At 46.1% G+C, this 20,246-nt stretch overlaps 1 protein-coding gene across 1 annotated transcript in view; it reads right to left on the reverse strand.

Annotated features, from left to right (window-relative positions):
- Positions 1 to 20,246, reverse strand: part of agap3 (ArfGAP with GTPase domain, ankyrin repeat and PH domain 3) — a gene marked incomplete at both ends in the record, with an annotated part of 219,861 nt that overhangs the window by 55,391 nt on the left and 144,224 nt on the right. Inside the window, 3 exon segments of the mRNA XM_080546686.1 lie at positions 415 to 586; positions 6,029 to 6,133; positions 15,256 to 15,339. Coding sequence (XP_080402812.1) covers positions 415 to 586; positions 6,029 to 6,133; positions 15,256 to 15,339 — 361 coding nt within the window.

Consider the following 20,246-nt stretch of genomic DNA (forward strand, 5'->3'; position numbering starts at 1 on the left):
GCGCTCAGATTCCAGAGCGGATTTACGAACGCGGATTTACGAACGCAGCCTTGTTGTTGTGGATTCCCAGCTTCACGTGTAGTGAGCAAACAACGGATTCTTTTTCTTTCGCATTATCAACCTATCATTGCGCTTTAGAGTAAAACAAAGGCCGCAACTGTCGCGTCTATCTTTTCATGGCAACTCTACATTGTGATTTACAAGAGATATTAAGTAATATTATTACTTGTTAACATTTTGCAATTGATCCGCGGTACACATGCGTTCCGAACCGTGGAGGGCGATCCGAACGGATCACGGAATTTCCGTGATCCGTTACACCCCTAGTCCTTTAACAGGGTTTGTCTGCGCTGTCAGAACGTTCTGGTACGGGTGATTGAACTCCAAAGTTGTGATGAGACTTAGCACTGTTACCTGTGGTGCCTACGCCCAGCTGTAGGGTGCTGCGGTCCCGGGTCAGGCCGTTGGTCTTGGGGCTGGCTGTTGGGGCGATGGTGGTGACTGCTCTGGGCGGTCGTTTGCCTGGAACCTTGACCGTGGTCCTCAACAAGTCAATCTCTTTGCCATGTATGTTCTGCATGTAGTCCTGGAAACAAAGGTCACAAAATGTACTGAATACTTATACTCATATACTGAATACATATACTCATATAAATATACTGAATACATATACTCATACTCGTATAAATATACTGAATACATATACTCATACTCATATAAATATACTGAATACATATACTCATACTCATATACATATACTGAATACATATACTCATATAAATATACTGAATACATATACTGAATACATATCAGTGTTTCCTCTATATGCATTGATTTGTAGCGGGCCGCCACAAATACATTTTCTCCGCCACTAATTGATTCAGTCCACTTTGATTCAGGCTGCGCAACGAGAAAGGCAGCGAGGTATTATGACCGGAGAACAGAAAAAAAGCAGATTGAAGCTAGATTTAGGCCGCTAACAGACCTACATTTCATTCCGATTTAGGGTGTAGTAGCCTACGTTACAATATGTTACAATGTTGCAATTAACCTCGTCGCGGTTTGTGTTCTCACTGCAATCGAGACTGAATCGCTCTCAACACGCGCAAGGCGACACACTTGCAAAACTGTTTTGTGATTGGTCCGAATTTAGAGGGAAATTTGGATTTCAGGAAATCCCTCTCCTTTCCCTCTCTCTTCGCCCGTCGCCGGTCCCTTTAATCCCTAAAGTGGGCTCTTCAACACCTAAACTTTCGTAATATGAAAAAACCTGAATTTAAAAATTAAAAGAAGCTTTTTGGTCATTTGCGCAACTTGCACAATAGCCGACTTGCAGAACTTTTCACCACACCGTGTCACATATGGGAAAATAGCAACTTTCTGTAGTCATAAACTACCTATCAAAATTATGGCGCCATTGGGGGCGATCTTAAAAAGAAATTCAAAAACTGTTTAAACAAGCGGAAATAGGTTTGAACCTATAGCTGAAAATGTTTTTTTTTTAAGTAATTAAAATTACTATTATTACTAGTTTTAAAAAATAATAATATATATTTTAACATAAATCTGATAGATTTCTGTGTGAAAAAAAGGATCATATCCCAATTCTGGCAGATAGTCTAGTATACTTTGTATCTAAAGCACCAAAAGAAAAAATCGTCTAATGGCGCAAATATATAAACTCAACCAATGAGCTGACGAGAGATGCCAAGGAATGTCCACCCCCCCACCCCCCTCTCTGATCACTTCAGAGTACAGAGAAGTACATCTATGACAGCAGAACCATTAAAAACATCACCTGTGCCCACGCCGACGCAGAAAAACAAAGAGATTAGGGCTCTTGGATAATGAATGCAAACGGTCTCATTCTCTTCTTCCAATTTGGCCATTTGATTTGGATTAAAAGCGGCGCAACGCTGAAATGGAGGAAGCCGAGGCGAAAATCATTGGGCTCAGCAGAAAACATCCAGAAGAGAGCTCGGCCTTTGCCGTCCCTGTCCCCCACTGGCTTCCCTCGACTTTATTACCGTGCCATAAAGCACTCATTTCTTCCCATGCCTCCTCGCTAATTACCCAGTGAGCGCTCTCATTTCATTTTATTGCCGGAATTAACAGCCAGATCGAAGCGTGCAAAGCTATTAAGATGTGTGATTAAGCCACATTCAATTAGTTTCTACAAACAATTTAATTGATGTAGCAGATAGAATTAACAGAAGGTGATTGTGTGGATGGCTTGGCTGACTGCGAAATTAAAGGGGTTCTCTCTCTCTTTCCCAGTGTCTCTCTCTCTCTCTCCCCACCTCTCTCTCTCACCATGTCTCTCTCCCTCCCTCCCTCCCTCTCCCTGCTTCGCTGCTCCGAGCGGTAGAGAACACGTATCTGCTAATGTAACATCGTTCCCGCTTCACCTCTGCTCAGTAAGTTAGCAGGCTCAGATACACAGGGCTCATAGGCTGCCCTGATGACCTGCAACGACTGGAATGATCTACGGAGCAGGACTCTAAAGCTAGCGTTCGTCAATTATATACATCACTGTAGCGCCACACTGCCCCGCTAATAACGGCTAGTAAATTAACCCATTAAGGTCCTGTCAATAGAACCAGATCATAAACCCCAGACTGTGTATTTGTGTAGGTTGGAATTGACAATCCTTTTTTTCTGTGATGCATGTTTCCGCAGAGAGGTGTTTATATTTTTGTACGAATACAAAAATGGCATATTTCTATCCTATACCATGCTTCAAAAATGCTCTCTGACACTTGGACTAAATCACAACTTGATAGACAAGCTTAAATCCGACTGTTTCCACATGAATATCAGTCGGCGAGTCGAGATCAAGATGACAGACGAAAAGCAAACATCAGACCTGGGCCGAACACCACAGTACCAGAAACCTCAAGTGTCCTTGAATGGAATCTGCACATCTGGGACTCTCCCACTGGGTCCACTGCACCAGGCAAAGTAAACTAGTCACAATAGTATGACCTGGGTCTGAGACACATAAGGGACGAGGGGAGCTAGCCAAGATGTTTGAGTGAGCCGGGTTAGAGAGGTGTAGAGATGGTGTGTGTGCGTGTGCGTGCGTGTGTGTGTGGTGGGGGGTCCTGAGCTGTCTGCTGGCAGCAGAGTGTTTAAGAGGTATTAGCGGCCCGGCGGGGGGCTGACAGAGACAGATGCGTGGGGCCGGTCAGGCTCCGACGCCACACGGCGACCGCCATTATAAATACACGGCAGCGTGGCGGGCCGGGTGCGGAGAGAACACAGCGCTGCCACGTCTCCATTACCCAGGCACCAGGGACGCCCGCCGCGGGAGGGGCAGAGATGACCCATCCCCACACCACCTCACCTCCTCCACCTCCTCCACCCCCAGGTATAATCCACGGGCTTATCTGAGACGACGCGCTAATGATCTGACGCTGAAAACTCTCCGAAAGCAAATATGGTTGCTTATGATGCAGATTGCGGTATTGCAGTAGAAGTGGTCAGTCAGATATTTGCCTAACATGCCCCTTGTAATAATAATAATAATAATAATAATAATAATAATAATAATAATAATAATAATAATAAATAATAATACATTTTATTTGTAAAGCACTTTTCATAAAGAAATCTTCACAATGCCTTTCATAGCTAATGTGACATGTTTAGATTAGATTAGATTAGATTCTACTTTATTGTCATTTCAGAGTACAAGTACCAGACAACAAAATGTGCAAAAGTGCAAATAGTGATATAAAACATGACAGTGATAAGTGATAGGTACAGTATGGCAAGTAGAGTAGTTAGAGGTACATACAGGAGAGGATAGCAGTAAGCTATGTACAGTTAAGGTAGCTATGTACCGGATGATGTAGGGTTGGGTGGTTTCATAAATTGCTATATGTGACACAGTCTGATCATTTGGTCCACATGTCGGCAACCAATCAAAATGTTCCGAATTTTCTTTTGAAACACGGAACTACGGAAATACAAATCATAACACAAACTCGCTAATCAAGCCAAAATGCTGCAACGTAATGTATTTGGTGAGTAATCCCCACTCGGTTAAACTCGTTTGCAAACTATGCAGTAAAAATGTGGAACGCCCTTCCTATAATCTTAAAGGAGTGCAAAACACTGCCCACCTTCAAAACCACTCTCAAAAAACATTTACAGGAGACTGCAATCCGTAACTGGACCCTCTAAAACAACAAAAACAAAAACAAAAATCAGATTAAAAGACCCGAACTACCCACTGTACATACTTTGTGTATTGTCCCCCGCCCCCACCTGTGGTGTATGTCCCCACCTGTCCTACCCGATACCTTATGTTTTGTTGTATTGTTCTTCCCATGATGGATGTACGTTTATCTTGTAGATAGTAATAGTTATTTGTCTGTATTATCTTGTAGATAGTACTAGTTTTTTTTCTTATGTCTGTCTTACATGTAACGATGAATTGAAAATCAAGGACCCCAATTGAAATAAGCCAGTGGCTTTCTTGGGTTTTTATCCTTTTAGTTGACCTTGTATGTAATATGTACTTTCATGTACCTACTTCTGCAAACATTCTAATAAAGTTTTCAATCAATCAATCAATCAATCAAACTGCTACCAAGTTAACTATAACACTACTTTACATTGTAAAGTGAGTGGGCCAGAGCCTTGCATGGCAGCTTGCCGCCATTGGTGTGTGAATGGGTGCTTTTTAAAAATTCATTTAGCCTTTCAGAATTGCATATTACGCAAATTAGTTGATTACATCATCTAGCTACTTCTAGCTACTTTTGGGAGAGCCAACAGCTACTTCCATTACTGAGGAGTTGGCAACACTGGGGCCCTTTAAGGCTGAGTTGCAGTTGAATGAATGAATGAATGAATGAATGAATGAATGAATGAATGGTCTTTATTGTCATTGCTATAGTACAGGTACCAAACAACGAAATTTAGGAGGGGTGGCTCCCCTGGTGTTAGGAAAGAAGAAAAAAAAAGTTGTGACGTATGGAGGTTTCACAAGGATGCTTTGAGTCCCTGAAAAGCACTTCATAAATAAAATGAATTATTATTATTATTATTATTATGTTTTGACCATAGTATGGATATCTATGGTTTTGACTGTTGTTATGCTAGTTTGCAAAAAAAAAAACTGATTAAAACTCTGACACTGTGTTTTCACTGCAACCCAAGTCTCCGTATCCTTTGTTCTCTCAGACTCCTACAGTGTTGACCCTGACTCCTTTTATTCTTTCAACCATGGCGAACGCAGTCTCTGAAATGACCGGAGTTAGCCAGGGTCGTGTTAGCCAGCGTCGAGTTAGCCAGTGTCGTGTTAGCCAGGGTCGTGTTAGCCAGTGTCGTGTTAGCCAGTGTCGTGTTAGCCAGTGTCGTGTTAGCCAGTGTTGTGGTAGCCAGTGTCATGTTAGCCAGTGTCGTGTTAGCCAGTGTCAGTGTTAAAAAATTAAAACCACCCAAGCCTTGTAAGATACAGACACAGATACAGATGTATAGCCTATATCAAAAAGAGGTATGTGTAATGTGCAAAAAATATGGTATGTGCAACGGTATGAATTGTAAACAACAGTAGTGCAAAGACTAAATTGGTTGTCAACAGTGAGTGGGGGGTTAAGTTGGATCTTTCCGTAAGTTCATTTTGTATGAATACAAAAATAGCATATCGTTAGCCTCATAGCATAATTGCCTAAGTCATGCTTCACTTGTGGTCAGCCGAGCCATCTTTGTATGTAGTGTCAAAAATGCCACTAATGTCAAAGAGATGACTTGGGCAGATAGTGATTTAGGCAATTATGCTATGAGGCTAACAATATTTCTATCCTATACTACGCTTCGAAAATGCTCTCTGCCGCTTAGACTACATCTCGATGGACAGGCTTCTCTGATGAACGTGTGGAGCATGACCCGTTCATATCTACTCTGGATACTGAACTGAAACATCTACTCACGTGTAAACTGGGGTGGTAGGTGAGAACTGAAACATCTACTCACGTGTAGACTGGGGTGGTAGGTGAGAACTGAAACATCTACTCACGTGTAGACTGGGGTGGTAGGTGAGGAGGCCGTTGTCACACAGAGTCACGTACTTCTTCTTCCACTCTTTGTTCAGGGTCTTCCCGCTCCTTTTCAGAAGGATGCCCTGGAGAGACGGAGCAGAGGAGGAGGGCAATGTGACAACAGATGGCAGTGTGTGTGTCTACACCTCAATAGAGTCTGCAAAAGAATTATCCAACAAACACGTTTCAACCACTTTCTTCTAACTCTTCGATTTGGCCAGAGTGCTTTCAACAGTGTCCTTGCGTGTGAGTGTTTGTTTGTGTGTGATGGAAATGTTTTCGTCATACTAGCATTTGATTATTTATTTTTTATGTCATAACCCTAATTCCACAGTTCCAGTGGTCTAAACGGTCCACGGTTTGTCCATGTATGGCCCGTGGTGTCCATTTGAACCTTCGTAATTGGACTTGGTACCACTGTGACTCTTCTCATTCAATGCAAAGGAGACAATCCAATTTGCCAGACCCCCTCCACCCCCTCCCCATCCCCAACACCCCACCCCTCCACCCCCCCACCCCGGCCCCTGTCGAACTCCAGAGGACCTCTCCATCCCAGGATTAGAGAGTGTGATCTCTCCCCGCTTCAAAGCCCTCTCATCCCCTCTCATCCCCTCTCTCCCTCTATTCTGTCTTATCATCCGGGGGTCCTCCTCCACGCCTCTCTCCTCAGATGCTTGGCCTTATCTGCTTAGTCAACCCTGGGTAAACAATGCACTTCCGTGTGTGTGTGTGGGGGGGGGGGTCTCCGGGGGTAAAGACCAGGGAGGGGCACGCTTAATTAGGGGATTAAGAGTTAGGGGGGGAATGTTTGTGCTTTTACAGCCTGTGTGTGGTGTGAGTGTGTGTGTGTTTGTGAGCGCGCGCGTGTGTGTGTAGGTGTAGGTGTGCGTGTGGTGTGTGTGTGGTGTGTACGCGTGGTGTGTGTGTGTGTGTGTGTGTGTGTGTGTGTGTGTGTGTGCGTGCGAGATGTGTGTGTGTGCGCGTGGTGTGTGTGTGTGTGTGTGTGTTCCCTGCCCTGTATGTGAAGAGGAGGACCCTCTCATGTTGTGGTAGCAGGGCTGTCCTGCAGGGCTATCATCCTGATTACCACATCAGGCAGAGTTTGACCCTCCGTGACCCACCCCCCCACCCCCTGTCAACCTCTAATCCTGTCCCTCCCTGCTTGATCTGGGCTGGACACACACACACACACACACACACACACACACACACACACACACACACCCCTGCCTGCTGGGCCTCTATAGCAGAGCAGGACCCTCTATACCCCCCCAGTACACACACACACACACACACACACACAGATGCAGAGATGCAGAGACACATGCACAGACACCCACACGCACAGACACACACTCACACATGCATGCACATGCATACCCGCGCAGACACACACACACACACACACACACACACACACACACACACACACACACACCCCTGCCTGCTGGGCCTCTATAGCAGAGCAGGACCCTCTATACCCCCCCAGTACACACACACACACACACACACACACACACACACAGAGATGCAGAGATGCAGAGACACATGCACAGACACCCACACACACAGACACACACTCACACATGCATGCACATGCATACCCGCGCAGACACACACACACACACACACACACACACACACACACACACACACACACACACACACACACACCCCTGCCTGCTGGGCCTCTATAGCAGAGCAGGACCCTCTATACCCCCCCAGTACACACACACACACACACACACACACACACACACAGAGATGCAGAGATGCAGAGACACATGCACAGACACCCACACACACAGACACACACTCACACATGCATGCACATGCATACCCGCGCAGACACACACACACACACACACACGCACACACACACGCACACACACACACACACACACACACACGCACACACACACACACACACACACACACACACACACACACACACACACACACACACACACAGAGGTGTTCATCCAGTCCAGTCGGCAGTAGTCGAGGAGGATATTCAACCCTGAACTGTGGAGTGTTCTCCTCTCCTCTCCTCTCCCCTCCCCTCCTCTCCTCTCCTCTCCTCTCCTCTCCTCTCCTCTCCTCTCCTCTCCTCTCCTCTCCTCTCCTCTCCTCTCCTCTCCTCTCCTCTCCTCTCCTCTCCTCTCCTCTCCTCTCCTCTCCTCTCCTCTCCTCTCCTCTCCTCTCCTCTCCTCTCCTCTCCTCTCCTCTCCTCTCCTCTCCTCTCCTCTCCTCTCCTCTCCTCTCCTCTCCTCTCCTCTCCTCTCCTCTCCTCTCCTCTCCTCTCCTCTCCTCTCCTCTCCTCTCCTCGTTTTTTTGGCAAAAAAGAGCATTTTAATTTTATGGAACACTGATGTGATTCCTAGTGAACAGCTATGGATCACTCAGATAATGTCTGTGTTGCCCTTGGAGAGGCTTAAATACGAGGCACATGTGTTTTCAGAAGTGTGGTCCCCCTTCTTATCTTTTATGGAAGAGAATCCATGACAATGTTACTAATTTACTAAAGTTATTTGAGACCCACTTTTTTATTTTAATTTTAATTTTATAGATATATGAATTCTTACATCTACGTGGTTGTTGATGGTGGTAATGCCCCTCCCCCCATCACACCCACACACACTTTTGATTACTGGCATATGTCATTCTTTTTATTTTTTGGTCTTTTTGCTGTTGCTTATTGTCTTTTTAGTTTGCTGTTGCGTTTTGTCTTATAATTACTTAATTTGTCTTACTTTCTACTTCATGTAGTTATTTGTTTTTCCTTAATGCCTGTCCTTGTTGTGACGTCTAGATGTTTGTTGTCTAAAAGCTTATCAAAATAAATAAAAATTATAAAAAATAAATAAAATCAAAGTTTGGAATTCAGCCTATAGGCATACACATGGCAAGAACAATGACCTATCGACTAGTAGTCGGGCATTAAAGTAAGACCTCCTATTGAACAGCTGTGACGTGGTAACCGTGGTAACCACCACGCAGCTACAATGCGGCTGACAGCTATTACAAATGACTAGAGCTGTTACACACTGCTGTCACTAAAACTGTCTTTGATTACTTTTTTTTTTACTTTTCATATTCTCTGAGAAAACTGCCAGCCGACGATACCGTTCACGACGTGGTCAATAAAACCGCTGTAAACACATTTTAATGGTTTTATGATCACATGAAGCAAATGATGCTGTCACAAGCCCCTGGCCACCGTGGAATGTATGTTTTACAAGCAAACATGTCGCACGTCTCGTGTCCGTATTGAACTATTCATAAATCTATAGAAGTAATCAACGTGGGACGTACGTATATCGCTTTGAGAAAGATCCATACTAATACAGAGAGGATTTATGGGAACATTCTACAATTACACTTCATTTTAATTCCTTTGAACTGTCAGAAAACAATGATGTCGTTAAGTCCTCTATTTCATGTAGTAAAATTGGAGTCACTAAATTGAAAAGCAACACCTGTTCTTTTGTTAATGGGTGTGTGATGTAAGAATCTCTCTTATTTGGTAAACACACACACACACACAAACACACAGACTTACATTTACATATTTGGCATTTCGCAGATGCCTTTATCCAAAGCAACTTACAACAAATCCATTGACTAAGTAAGTGAATCATCTATCCACCAGTCATAACAGGAAAAAGTCATCTATGCTGAGGTCTGGAGCCATTGGCAGTCGTTGTGTTGGAAGACGGAAGATTAGAATTATTCTTTTTTTATTAATAGTAGATAAACTGTACAGGGGACTAGAGACACTCTACACCAGGACACACTCACAGACACACACACACACACACACACACACACACACACACACACACACACACACACACACACACACACACACACACACACACTCACGCTCACACTCACACTCACACACAGACACAGACAGACACACTCTCACACACACAGACACAGACAGACACACTCACACTCACATTCAGAGACACACACACTCACCCTTACACACACACACTCACACACACACAATCACCATGTTCAAGCCAGTGTGACATCAGGAGGGAGGCCGGTGTCCAGACAGTTGTCATCATATCTACACAGAGGAGATAGTGTCTTCCATTGTCACACTCGTCAAGGAGAAGCTGCATCCTGCCAGGCTTGGCTGACTGATAGGGCCAGCCCTTTGTGACAGCCCAGAGGAGAACAGAAGGAAATAGAGAGGGGGGGAGGGGAGGCCAAGGATGAAAAGCTCTAGTGTCCACAGCCCCTCACAGCCCCTCAGCACTGAGGCATTGTTGTGGGCCTTATTTACCATTTTTACAGATGGAGGGTGGGAGAGAGAGAGAGAGAGAGAGAGAGAGAGAGAGAGAGAGAGAGAGAGAGAGAGAGAGAGAGAGAGAGAGAGAGAGAGAGAGAGAGAGAGAGAGAGAGAGAGAGAGAGAGAGAGAGAGAGAGAGAGAGAGAGAGAGAGAGAGAGAGAGAGAGAGAGAGAGAGAGAGAGAGAGAGAGAGAGAGAGAGAGAGAGAGAGAGAGAGAGAGAGAGAGAGAGAGAGAGAGAGAGAGAGGGGGGGGAGGGACAGGCAGTGTGTAATTTGCCCCATTCGGGTGGGGGGTAATTAAGCTCACATTGGCACTTTGATCCTCCTGATTGTGCATTTGACTGGCCAGGCCATCAACAGCCCCCCCCCCTCCACACACACTACTAGCCACCCCCCCAACCCTACTACTAGCCAACCCCCCCCAACCCTACTACTAGCCAACCCCCCCCCCAACCCTACTACTAGCCAACCCCCCCCCAACCCTACTACTAGCCAACCCCCCCAACCCTACTACTAGCCAACCCCCCCAACCCTACTACTAGCCAACCCCCCCCAACCCTACTACTAGCCAACCCCCCCAACCCTACTACTAGCCAACCCCCCCCCAACCCTACTACTAGCCAACCCCCCCAACCCTACTACTAGCCAACCCCCCCCAACCCTACTACTAGCCAACCCCCCCAACCCTACTACTAGCCAACCCCCCCCAACCCTACTACTAGCCAACCCCCCCCCCAACCCTACTACTAGCCAACCCCCCCAACCATACTACTAGCCAACCCCCCCAACCCTACTACTAGCCAACCCCCCCAACCCTACTACTAGCCAACCCCCCCCAACCCTACTACTAGCCAACCCCCCCAACCCTACTACTAGCCACCCCCCCCAACCCTACTACTAGCCAACCCCCCCCCAACCCTACTACTAGCCAACCCCCCCAACCCTACTACTAGCCAACCCCCCCCCAACCCTACTACTAGCCAACCCCCCCAACCCTACTACTAGCCAACCCCCCCCAACCCTACTACTAGCCAACCCCCCCCCAACCCTACTACTAGCCAACCCCCCCCCAACCCTACTACTAGCCAACCCCCCTAACCCTACTACTAGCCAACCCCCCCCCCCAACCCTACTACTAGCCAACCCCCCCCCAACCCTACTACTAGCCAACCCCCCCCCAACCCTACTACTAGCCAACCCCCCCAACCCTACTACTAGCCAACCCCCCCAACCCTACTACTAGCCAACCCCCCCCAACCCTACTACTAGCCAACCCCCCCAACCCTACTACTAGCCAACCCCCCCAACCCTACTACTAGCCAACCCCCCCAACCCTACTACTAGCCAACCCCCCCAACCCTACTACTAGCCAACCCCCCCCCAACCCTACTACTAGCCAACCCCCCCAACCCTACTACTAGCCAACCCCCCCAACCCTACTACTAGCCAACCCCCCCCCCAACCCTACTACTAGCCAACCCCCCCCAACCCTACTACTAGCCAACCCCCCCAACCCTACTACTAGCCAACCCCCCCCAACCCTACGACTAGCCAACCCCCCCAACCCTACTACTAGCCAACCCCCCCAACCCTACTACTAGCCAACCCCCCCCAACCCTACTACTAGCCAACCCCCCCCCCAACCCTACTACTAGCCAACCCCCCCCAACCCTACTACTAGCCAACCCCCCCAACCCTACTACTAGCCAACCCCCCCCAACCCTACGACTAGCCAACCCCCCCCCCCAACCCTACTACTAGCCAACCCCCCCCCAACCCTACTACTAGCCAACCCCCCCCAACCCTACTACTAGCCAACCCCCCCCAACCCTACTACTAGCCAACCCCCCCAACCCTACTACTAGCCAACCCCCCCAACCCTACTACTAGCCAACCCCCCCCAACCCTACTACTAGCCAACCCCCCCCAACCCTACTACTAGCCAACCCCCCCCCAACCCTACTACTAGCCAACCCCCCCAACCCTACTACTAGCCAACCCCCCCAACCCTACTACTAGCCAACCCCCCCCAACCCTACTACTAGCCAACCCCCCCCCAACCCTACTACTAGCCAACCCCCCCCCAACCCTACTACTAGCCAACCCCCCCCCAACCCTACTACTAGCCAACCCCCCCAACCCTACTACTAGCCAACCCCCCCCCAACCCTACTACTAGCCAACCCCCCCCCCAACCCTACTACTAGCCAACCCCCCCCCCCAACCCTACTACTAGCCAACCCCCCCAACCCTACTACTAGCCAACCCCCCCAACCCTACTACTAGCCAACCCCCCCCCAACCCTACTACTAGCCAACCCCCCCAACCCTACTACTAGCCAACCCCCCCCCAACCCTACTACTAGCCAACCCCCCCAACCCTACTACTAGCCAACCCCCCCAACCCTACTACTAGCCAACCCCCCCCCAACCCTACTACTAGCCAACCCCCCCCAACCCTACTACTAGCCAACCCCCCCAACCCTACTACTAGCCAACCCCCCCCCAACCCTACTACTAGCCAACCCCCCCCCAACCCTACTACTAGCCAACCCCCCCCAACCCTACTACTAGCCAACCCCCCCCAACCCTACTACTAGCCAACCCCCCCAACCCTACTACTAGCCAACCCCCCCCCAACCCTACTACTAGCCAACCCCCCCCCCCCACCGACCCTGTGCCACTGAGGACATACTGTCATGAATACACTCTACTTCATTCTGAGAAGCTTCATTAGCTAGACGGTTTTACATGCAACAAAGTTTCATAAAATACAGGAGTGAGTGTGTGTTGTGTGTTGGACAAGGTATGGACTATGGGATGTAAGGTGTAGACCAATTCAATTGGTCAAAATGTGAACACTTTCAAAAGAAAAAAAAAGAAGCTCTTTGACCATTCCCATAATTTGCAGTTAAGAAGGATAATGGACACTGAGCCTTTGTGAACGCTCTCATACAATCAAGAATGAATAGTAATTAATGTGTCAATGACTTCTCCTCCGGCTCTCAAGCTGCACCTCTTCTAGGATGGGTGATCCAACAGTACTTGGTACTCGCTATTACAACTGTTTCAACTTCAGAGACAAAGGGACATTAACATCAACCAAAATGATACAAAGAAAAATGAGAGCTACATTTAGGCATCCTTGTCTGTGTCTCGTGGTTTCAGATGTTTTTTGTGAAAAGTAACATTTGACTACCTCGAAACCATAGAAACTGCATAGTGACTGCATAGTGACTGTGTTATTACCTAATTATTACCTAATCATTACTTTACTTGGGGGCGTGTTGGAACAAATACCAGAAAGTGGCAATTATTTTAAAAATAAATAAATGATTTATTATGATTATTATATTATTAATGCTGACTCATTTCTAAGATTTACCAGAGGGTACAATTCAACAATTCAACACATAGTATTTCATTTCATTTATCCTTTATTTCCTTTAAGACCCTTAAGGGGAGAAACCTCTTTTGTGACAAAAGCAACAGTAGTAAATAATAATATATTAAATAATGATATAAAATGTGAATAATATACCAGATAAATACCAGTGGTGACAGGGCGAGAGTGTTACCAAGCTATAGATTTGTGGGGACTAGGGAGATTGCCTTTAAGAAAATTAATAAATAGATAGATTTTATTTTTGACCGTATCTTAAATCTCTGTATGATGAAAAGTGCAATGTAATTGTATGTCAGATGTCTATCACATATTACTGCATTCAGAGAGCGAATCACATGTATTTTGAGGGTATTCACTAACGACAATTCTACTAATGTCTGATAAAGGATCTTTACGCATGTTACTCTTGCTTGGAGCGAATAGTAAGTGTTTAAAGCTTCAGTCCCATCTAGCCACACATTTATACATCCAGCAAGTAAGTAATCTATACTGACTACAGGGAGATTCTCTTTGATGTTCTTTTTCACGGCACTAGCCTCAAACCCCTAAGGGCTCTCTCCATATTCCACTTCACTCTAATAAGATTGTAAATGATGTCTTTCATTTGTTATGTTGTATCACATCGCCATCTGGTGGCTGAAAGGTGTCATGAATCTCTCTACCCAAACATTTCGAAAACACTGTTGAAAACAGGCTGGTCAAATCAACAAAGATTGTGAACATATACAAAGAAATACATGGTCCCACCAATGATTACTTTTAGTTCTAAGGCCTTCAGAAACCCTATATATGTCAATAACGTCTAGCCATACTATGAAAGAGTCTTTACATTTAGAACATGTGGCATAGCCAGTGTTTCCAAATAAGCTTTAATGTGACCCATCTCGCTCACAAAAGCATGCTAGTTCCATTAAGGAACTTGAAATGGTCAAAGTAATCCTTGGTTAAATGTGTCCGCAGGATGGTTTACATACAGTACTTACCCTACAGACTACATTACATTTACATGTTTGGCATTTAGCAGACGCCATATTCCAAAGCGACTGACAATCGATACATTTGACTAAGCAAGTGAATCATCAGTTCACCAGTCGTAGCAGGAAGAGTAATCTAGCTCAGGCCCGGGGCCACTGGCCACCGTGATAGAAGGAAGTATATATATATATATATATATATATATATATATATATATATATATCTTTTAAAAAAAAGTATATATACAGTATATAGACACTGGAGAAACATTACAAGGGGGGCAGTAGAAGTCTTAGGGGACACAGCAAAGGGGAAAAGCGGGTGTCTCAGGAGACGCAGTACCCTATACTGTGTCCCCTAAGACGACTTCTACTGCCCCCCTTGTACTGTTTCTCTGTTTCTCCAGTGTCTATAAAAAAAAGACAAAATATCAACTTTATTTAAAAAAACCAATCCTTCTATCACGGAGACTGTGATAGGCCAATGGCCTAGGAGCGGTGTGGGTGCAGAGACACTCACCTGTTTCATGGGTATGGCTCTTCCACTGCCTATGCTGTCTGTTTTACTGTCAATGCTCTTTGCTTGTTCACTCGCTTTCCGTGACTGTAAGAAAAACAAGAGAGTCAGTCGGTCACTGGGACACACCATGGAGGGCACAAGAGGGGAGTGTGTGTGTGTGTGTGTGTGTGTGTGTGGGGGGGGGGGGGGGGGGAGAGGTGAGTGAGGAGGGGAGGTGAGTTTGAGTGTCTCAAGGTGAGCATGTGGGTCAGGGTGTGTGTGTGTGTGTGTATGTGTGTGTGTGTGTGTGTGTGTGTGTGTGGGTGGAGAGGACTCAACATTGCAAAAAAAAAGAAAGAAAAAAAAAAGAAAAAAAGCTTGAAATCAACCAAACAAGCAGACTGCGCGGGAACGAACAGCGGTAAACATTGACGTGCAAGTAGAAAAAAACAACCAAGACCAGACCAGACCAGACCAGACAACGGAAGACCATCTCAACACAGAGGAGATCAAAAAAGACAACCAACACATTGAGTCATGACTCAGCCCTGAAACCCAGGAGGTGATCCATCTCTCTCTCTCTCAGACCCAGAGAGAGCTGTTCCAGACCAAATCAGAGGACCAGATCTGGCTCAACACAGTTCAAGGCCAACCAAAGCCTTTTTTGCATAGATACATTCACATACAAGCATTCTTGGAACGCAACAGGAGGGAGAGAAAGGGAAGGTTAGAGAGAGACGGTTAATAAAGTTACTATACAGGAAGCACATGTCGATACTGATCCTCCACCTGCAAAAGCCTATTAGAACATTCTGGAAAATGCACTTCAAACCAACAAAAGGGTTAGTCATCCAGGTCCATGTTAACAACAACATGGGAACAGTGGCGGTCCACGTGCTGGAAACCCCTGGAAGAGACACACATTTACACTGTGAAGGAAACCCCTGGAAGAGACACACATTTACACTGTGAAGGAAACCCCTGGAAGAGACACACATTTACACTGTGAAGGAGTCAAGCAGGGAGAATCTGGCCCTATCATCAGACAAACAACACATGTGAACACAAAGTATTCCAAAAACAATCGATGACACACAGTCACTCATAACCGACAGACAGGACAGTTATGATTTCACTCAGAACATGATGAAGAAATGCCCAATCGCCAATGGAGAGAGGTAGAGTCTGAGTTCAAAGTAAACCAACTCTTGGTTTATATTTTTCAACACTTTTATTCTTTTATTCTGGTTATTATTAGTTTTTGTTTCTATACAGACACCATACAAATCAAGTCACAGGTTCACTTCCAAATAGTTTCAAACAGATTGAGCCAAACATTGCAGTTCCCACAAAATATAGGATGGACAATAAAGGCATTATCTTTTTTATATATTTCATATATGTATATAATATACTTTCTATAGAGTACCATTGTAAATAAAATACAATACAAGATATACAGCAGTGTATATTTGTCAATCCATAAAATGATAGACAAGCGATTATGTCGTAGTTCATAATCTTCATACCAAAACCCAAATGGAAATAAATCGAAAGTGAATCAATATAAATAATAAAACATTAATTTAAAAAATGATTGAAAATCATAGTTTAAATTAAATCAAGAGAAACTACATTCATCCAGGCCGGTGTGATCCAGTTCCATTCATTATTACGTCTGTATAATACCACCTCTCTGACGCCCTACCCTGATTTTTATGAAGGCCTTCATAAAACTACCCAATATGACTCCTAACATACTAATATTCCTTTAGGTTTTTACCATATATTCAAGTCCGTTCAAGGCTTTGCCTTAAAGAAATCAAATCAAAAAAATAAAATAAATATAAGAATAAAAAAAATGAAATGTACTTGGCACCTCTAGTCCGTAGTTTAAGTCCTTGTTTATGGCAGAAGGCAGTATGATGTCATGTGAGGGGGGGTTGTCCTCTGGGTGGTTGAATAATAGGTCCAAGAGTGACTTGACTGTACACAGATTGTTTGTGAAGGTGGTGAGAAGGGGGGGAGAAGCGGAAGGGGGGGAGGGGGCATTTCCAGCAGTGAAGAGTCCCTACAGTGTTCATCCAGTGAAGAGTCCCTACAGTGTTCATCCAGTGTACGACTGACAGTTTGTGACAGTTTTACCGTGACCAAGATTGAATCCAAATCTATGCAAACGTCCAACTCTGACTTTTTGTCACAAAGTTCTACGCCCCCCCCCCCCCCCCCCCCCCCCAAAGTGCCATTGTGCATTACCCAGAATGCAAGAGGAGCACTTGGGTAAAGCAGTAAAAACACACACTTGGCTCTAGGTTTGTCCTCAATCATTACTCCTCCCTCTTGGGATTGACCAATCAGAGGGACTCTCATTTGAGGGGTGCAACCTGCATTTTTGTTACCACCAAGCTCTTCTAATCTGGGAAGGAGTTGGAAAGCCCTTTTTTGTTGAAGAAAGGTCGGAAACAGTTGCACATATCGGCAAATATCGGAAAAACTTTTTTTTTGTTTGTTTCCTTGGTGAATATCCAGTAAAAAAAAAAATACGGAAAGTAAAAAAAAAGTCAACAAAAATGGTAGACAACTATACATGGAGGTGATGTAGATGAGGTTTTCTGAAGTGGCCAAAGGGGGGGGTGAAACAAAAAAAGAAAGAAGTTCTCAATTCTTCAATATGGTGCTTTCGAACATAGAGAAACTGACAGTTGCCAAAGATCTATCGCTGTGGTTACTCAACCATGGAAGCACTGGGAAAGGATGTTTCTATGTACTCCACTGACCCCTAGTGGCCATTTAGAGTTATGACAAGCGTTGGTTGGGGAAGATGAGCATGGCTGGTGAGATTGACAGGTGAAGGTGGTAAAGACGTCTCCCTCTTAACTGTGCCTCCAGACACTGTTCACCCTTCACCTCGCAGTACCACGCTTCCACTGACAAATAAGTCAAGGGGTTTCTTTCAGATTAATACATAATTCCAATGGTGCCCACCTAACTACCAATAATCAGTGCCCTCTATCAATAGTAGCATATAGCATTGTAATATTTCACTATTTAGTTCAAAACAAGTTGGGTCAGTATTGTAGATACAACAGTGGCCTTTCCAGATTGGTCCACGTCAATACACTTCAGATATCCCAGATAGGCCTACTGATCAAACATCAGATTGTGCACTGGCATATAGAGTATCATATTGCATTTTAATTTAAGTAGTCTGTATTGTAATACGATCTTATCTATAAGTAGGCTTCCATCGGAGACATTCAATATGAGCATGGATATTAATTAAATGCATTTCTAAATAGCAGTCGAAGTGCCGTTGCCAATACTTCCAAAAAGAAATCAAACTTATTACTCATAGCATTGAGCATACTTTACAATAATAGTCCTATTATTTCAATACCCCAACAGTGGGAGATGCTATGAAGTTATTGTGCCTTTTGAACATTTTATTTAGCAGAACTATACCGCGCGTGCAAGCACCGATTATATCATCTGATTGAATGTGATTCACTATCAAAAAGAACGACTTCTCACTTGTGTTGTATGAAATGTTTCTCATCTGATCAAAAAGCCCACAAAAAATGGCAGGCGCACAATGTTAAGGCTTGTTCTCCATTTTGACTAACCCCCCCCCCCCCCCCCCCCCATCAAACGAAACCATTTTGGGGAACAAAGCGTTACTGCACCAGCGACATAGTAAAGTATGGCTAGTGGCGGAGCAAGCTTAGCAAGAGAGACTAGTGGCCAGCCAGCCATGTAGGAGAGGAGCTGATGCGTGTGTATGTGTATGAGGAAGTGTGTATGTGTATGTGTATGCGTGTGTGTGTGTATGAGGAAGTCTTCTCATCCTGTCCTCGACACTTACGGCCTCCCGACTGAGACCAATGGGAAAAAAGTGAGTGACGGGACTGCTGGGTAAAAAAAAAAAAAAAAAAGAACTAAAACATATTTTTTTTCCTCTCGTTTAGTCAAATGGACATCTTCCTCTTCTCGCCCCCCGCTGTGCTCTTGAAGTGTCATTTTGTGGAAACTGTCGAGTTCCCCCCCGCCCCTCCAACCCTCCCCCAAAACCCACCCCCCACCCCCCGCCCCCACCCCACCCAGGCCTGCCCCCTGCGGTTCCTCAGAAGGTCATGAGTTGAAACTCCCGCTCGGCCTGCCACTCCGGCACCCACACGGGATAGGTGGCGTGCTTCGGGACCTCCATGACCCGGACGGGCAGGGGGGGTTGGCAGGGCTGGTGGTGGACGGGGTTAGTCACTACCTAAGCAGGGGGGAGGAGGAGGGAGAGAACAAGGGAGGGAGGTGTGGAGCTAGCACACAGCCCTGTACGTTGGCCTGTACTGCTCCCCACTGTACTGCTGTGGCTGAGGGGGAGGGCGGGTAGAGAGGAGGGGGGGGGGGGGGGGGGTAGAGGTAAGGGCAGGCAGGAGTTAGGAGAACAGGGGGAAAGGGTAGAGCAGTGTGGGGGTGGGGGGGTGGGGGTCAAGGTTAGAGACAGAATCTGGGATTTGGGGAACGAAAAGGAAGTCTGGGGAAGAGGTAAGAAGGATGGAGAGAGAGAGAGGCTGAGGAAGAGTGGAGGATAGAGAGAGAGAGGCTGAGGAAGAGTGGAGGATAGAGAGAGAGAGGGTGGATGATAGAGAGAGAGAGGGTGGAGGATAGAGAGAGAGAGGGTGAGGAAGGGTGGAGGAGAGAGAGGCTGAGGAAGGGTGGATGATAGAGAGAGAGAGAGAGGGTGGATGAGAGAGAGGGTGGAGGAGAGAGAGAGAGAGGGTGGATGAGAGAGAGGGTGGAGGATAGAGAGAGAGAGGGTGGATGAGAGAGAGAGAGAGAGGGTGGAGGATAGAGAGAGAGAGGGTGGAGGACAGAGAGAGAGAGGCTGAGGAAGGGTGGAGGAGAGAGAGAGAGAGGGTGGATGAGAGAGAGGGTGGAGGACAGAGAGAGAGAGGCTGAGGAAGGGTGGAGGATAGAGAGGCTGTAGGGGGTAGAGCAGGGGGTATCAGTGTAGAGGG

This window comes from Nansenia antarctica (assembly GCF_963989245.1).
Source record: "Nansenia antarctica genome assembly, chromosome: 16".
NCBI lineage: Eukaryota > Metazoa > Chordata > Actinopteri > Argentiniformes > Microstomatidae > Nansenia > Nansenia antarctica.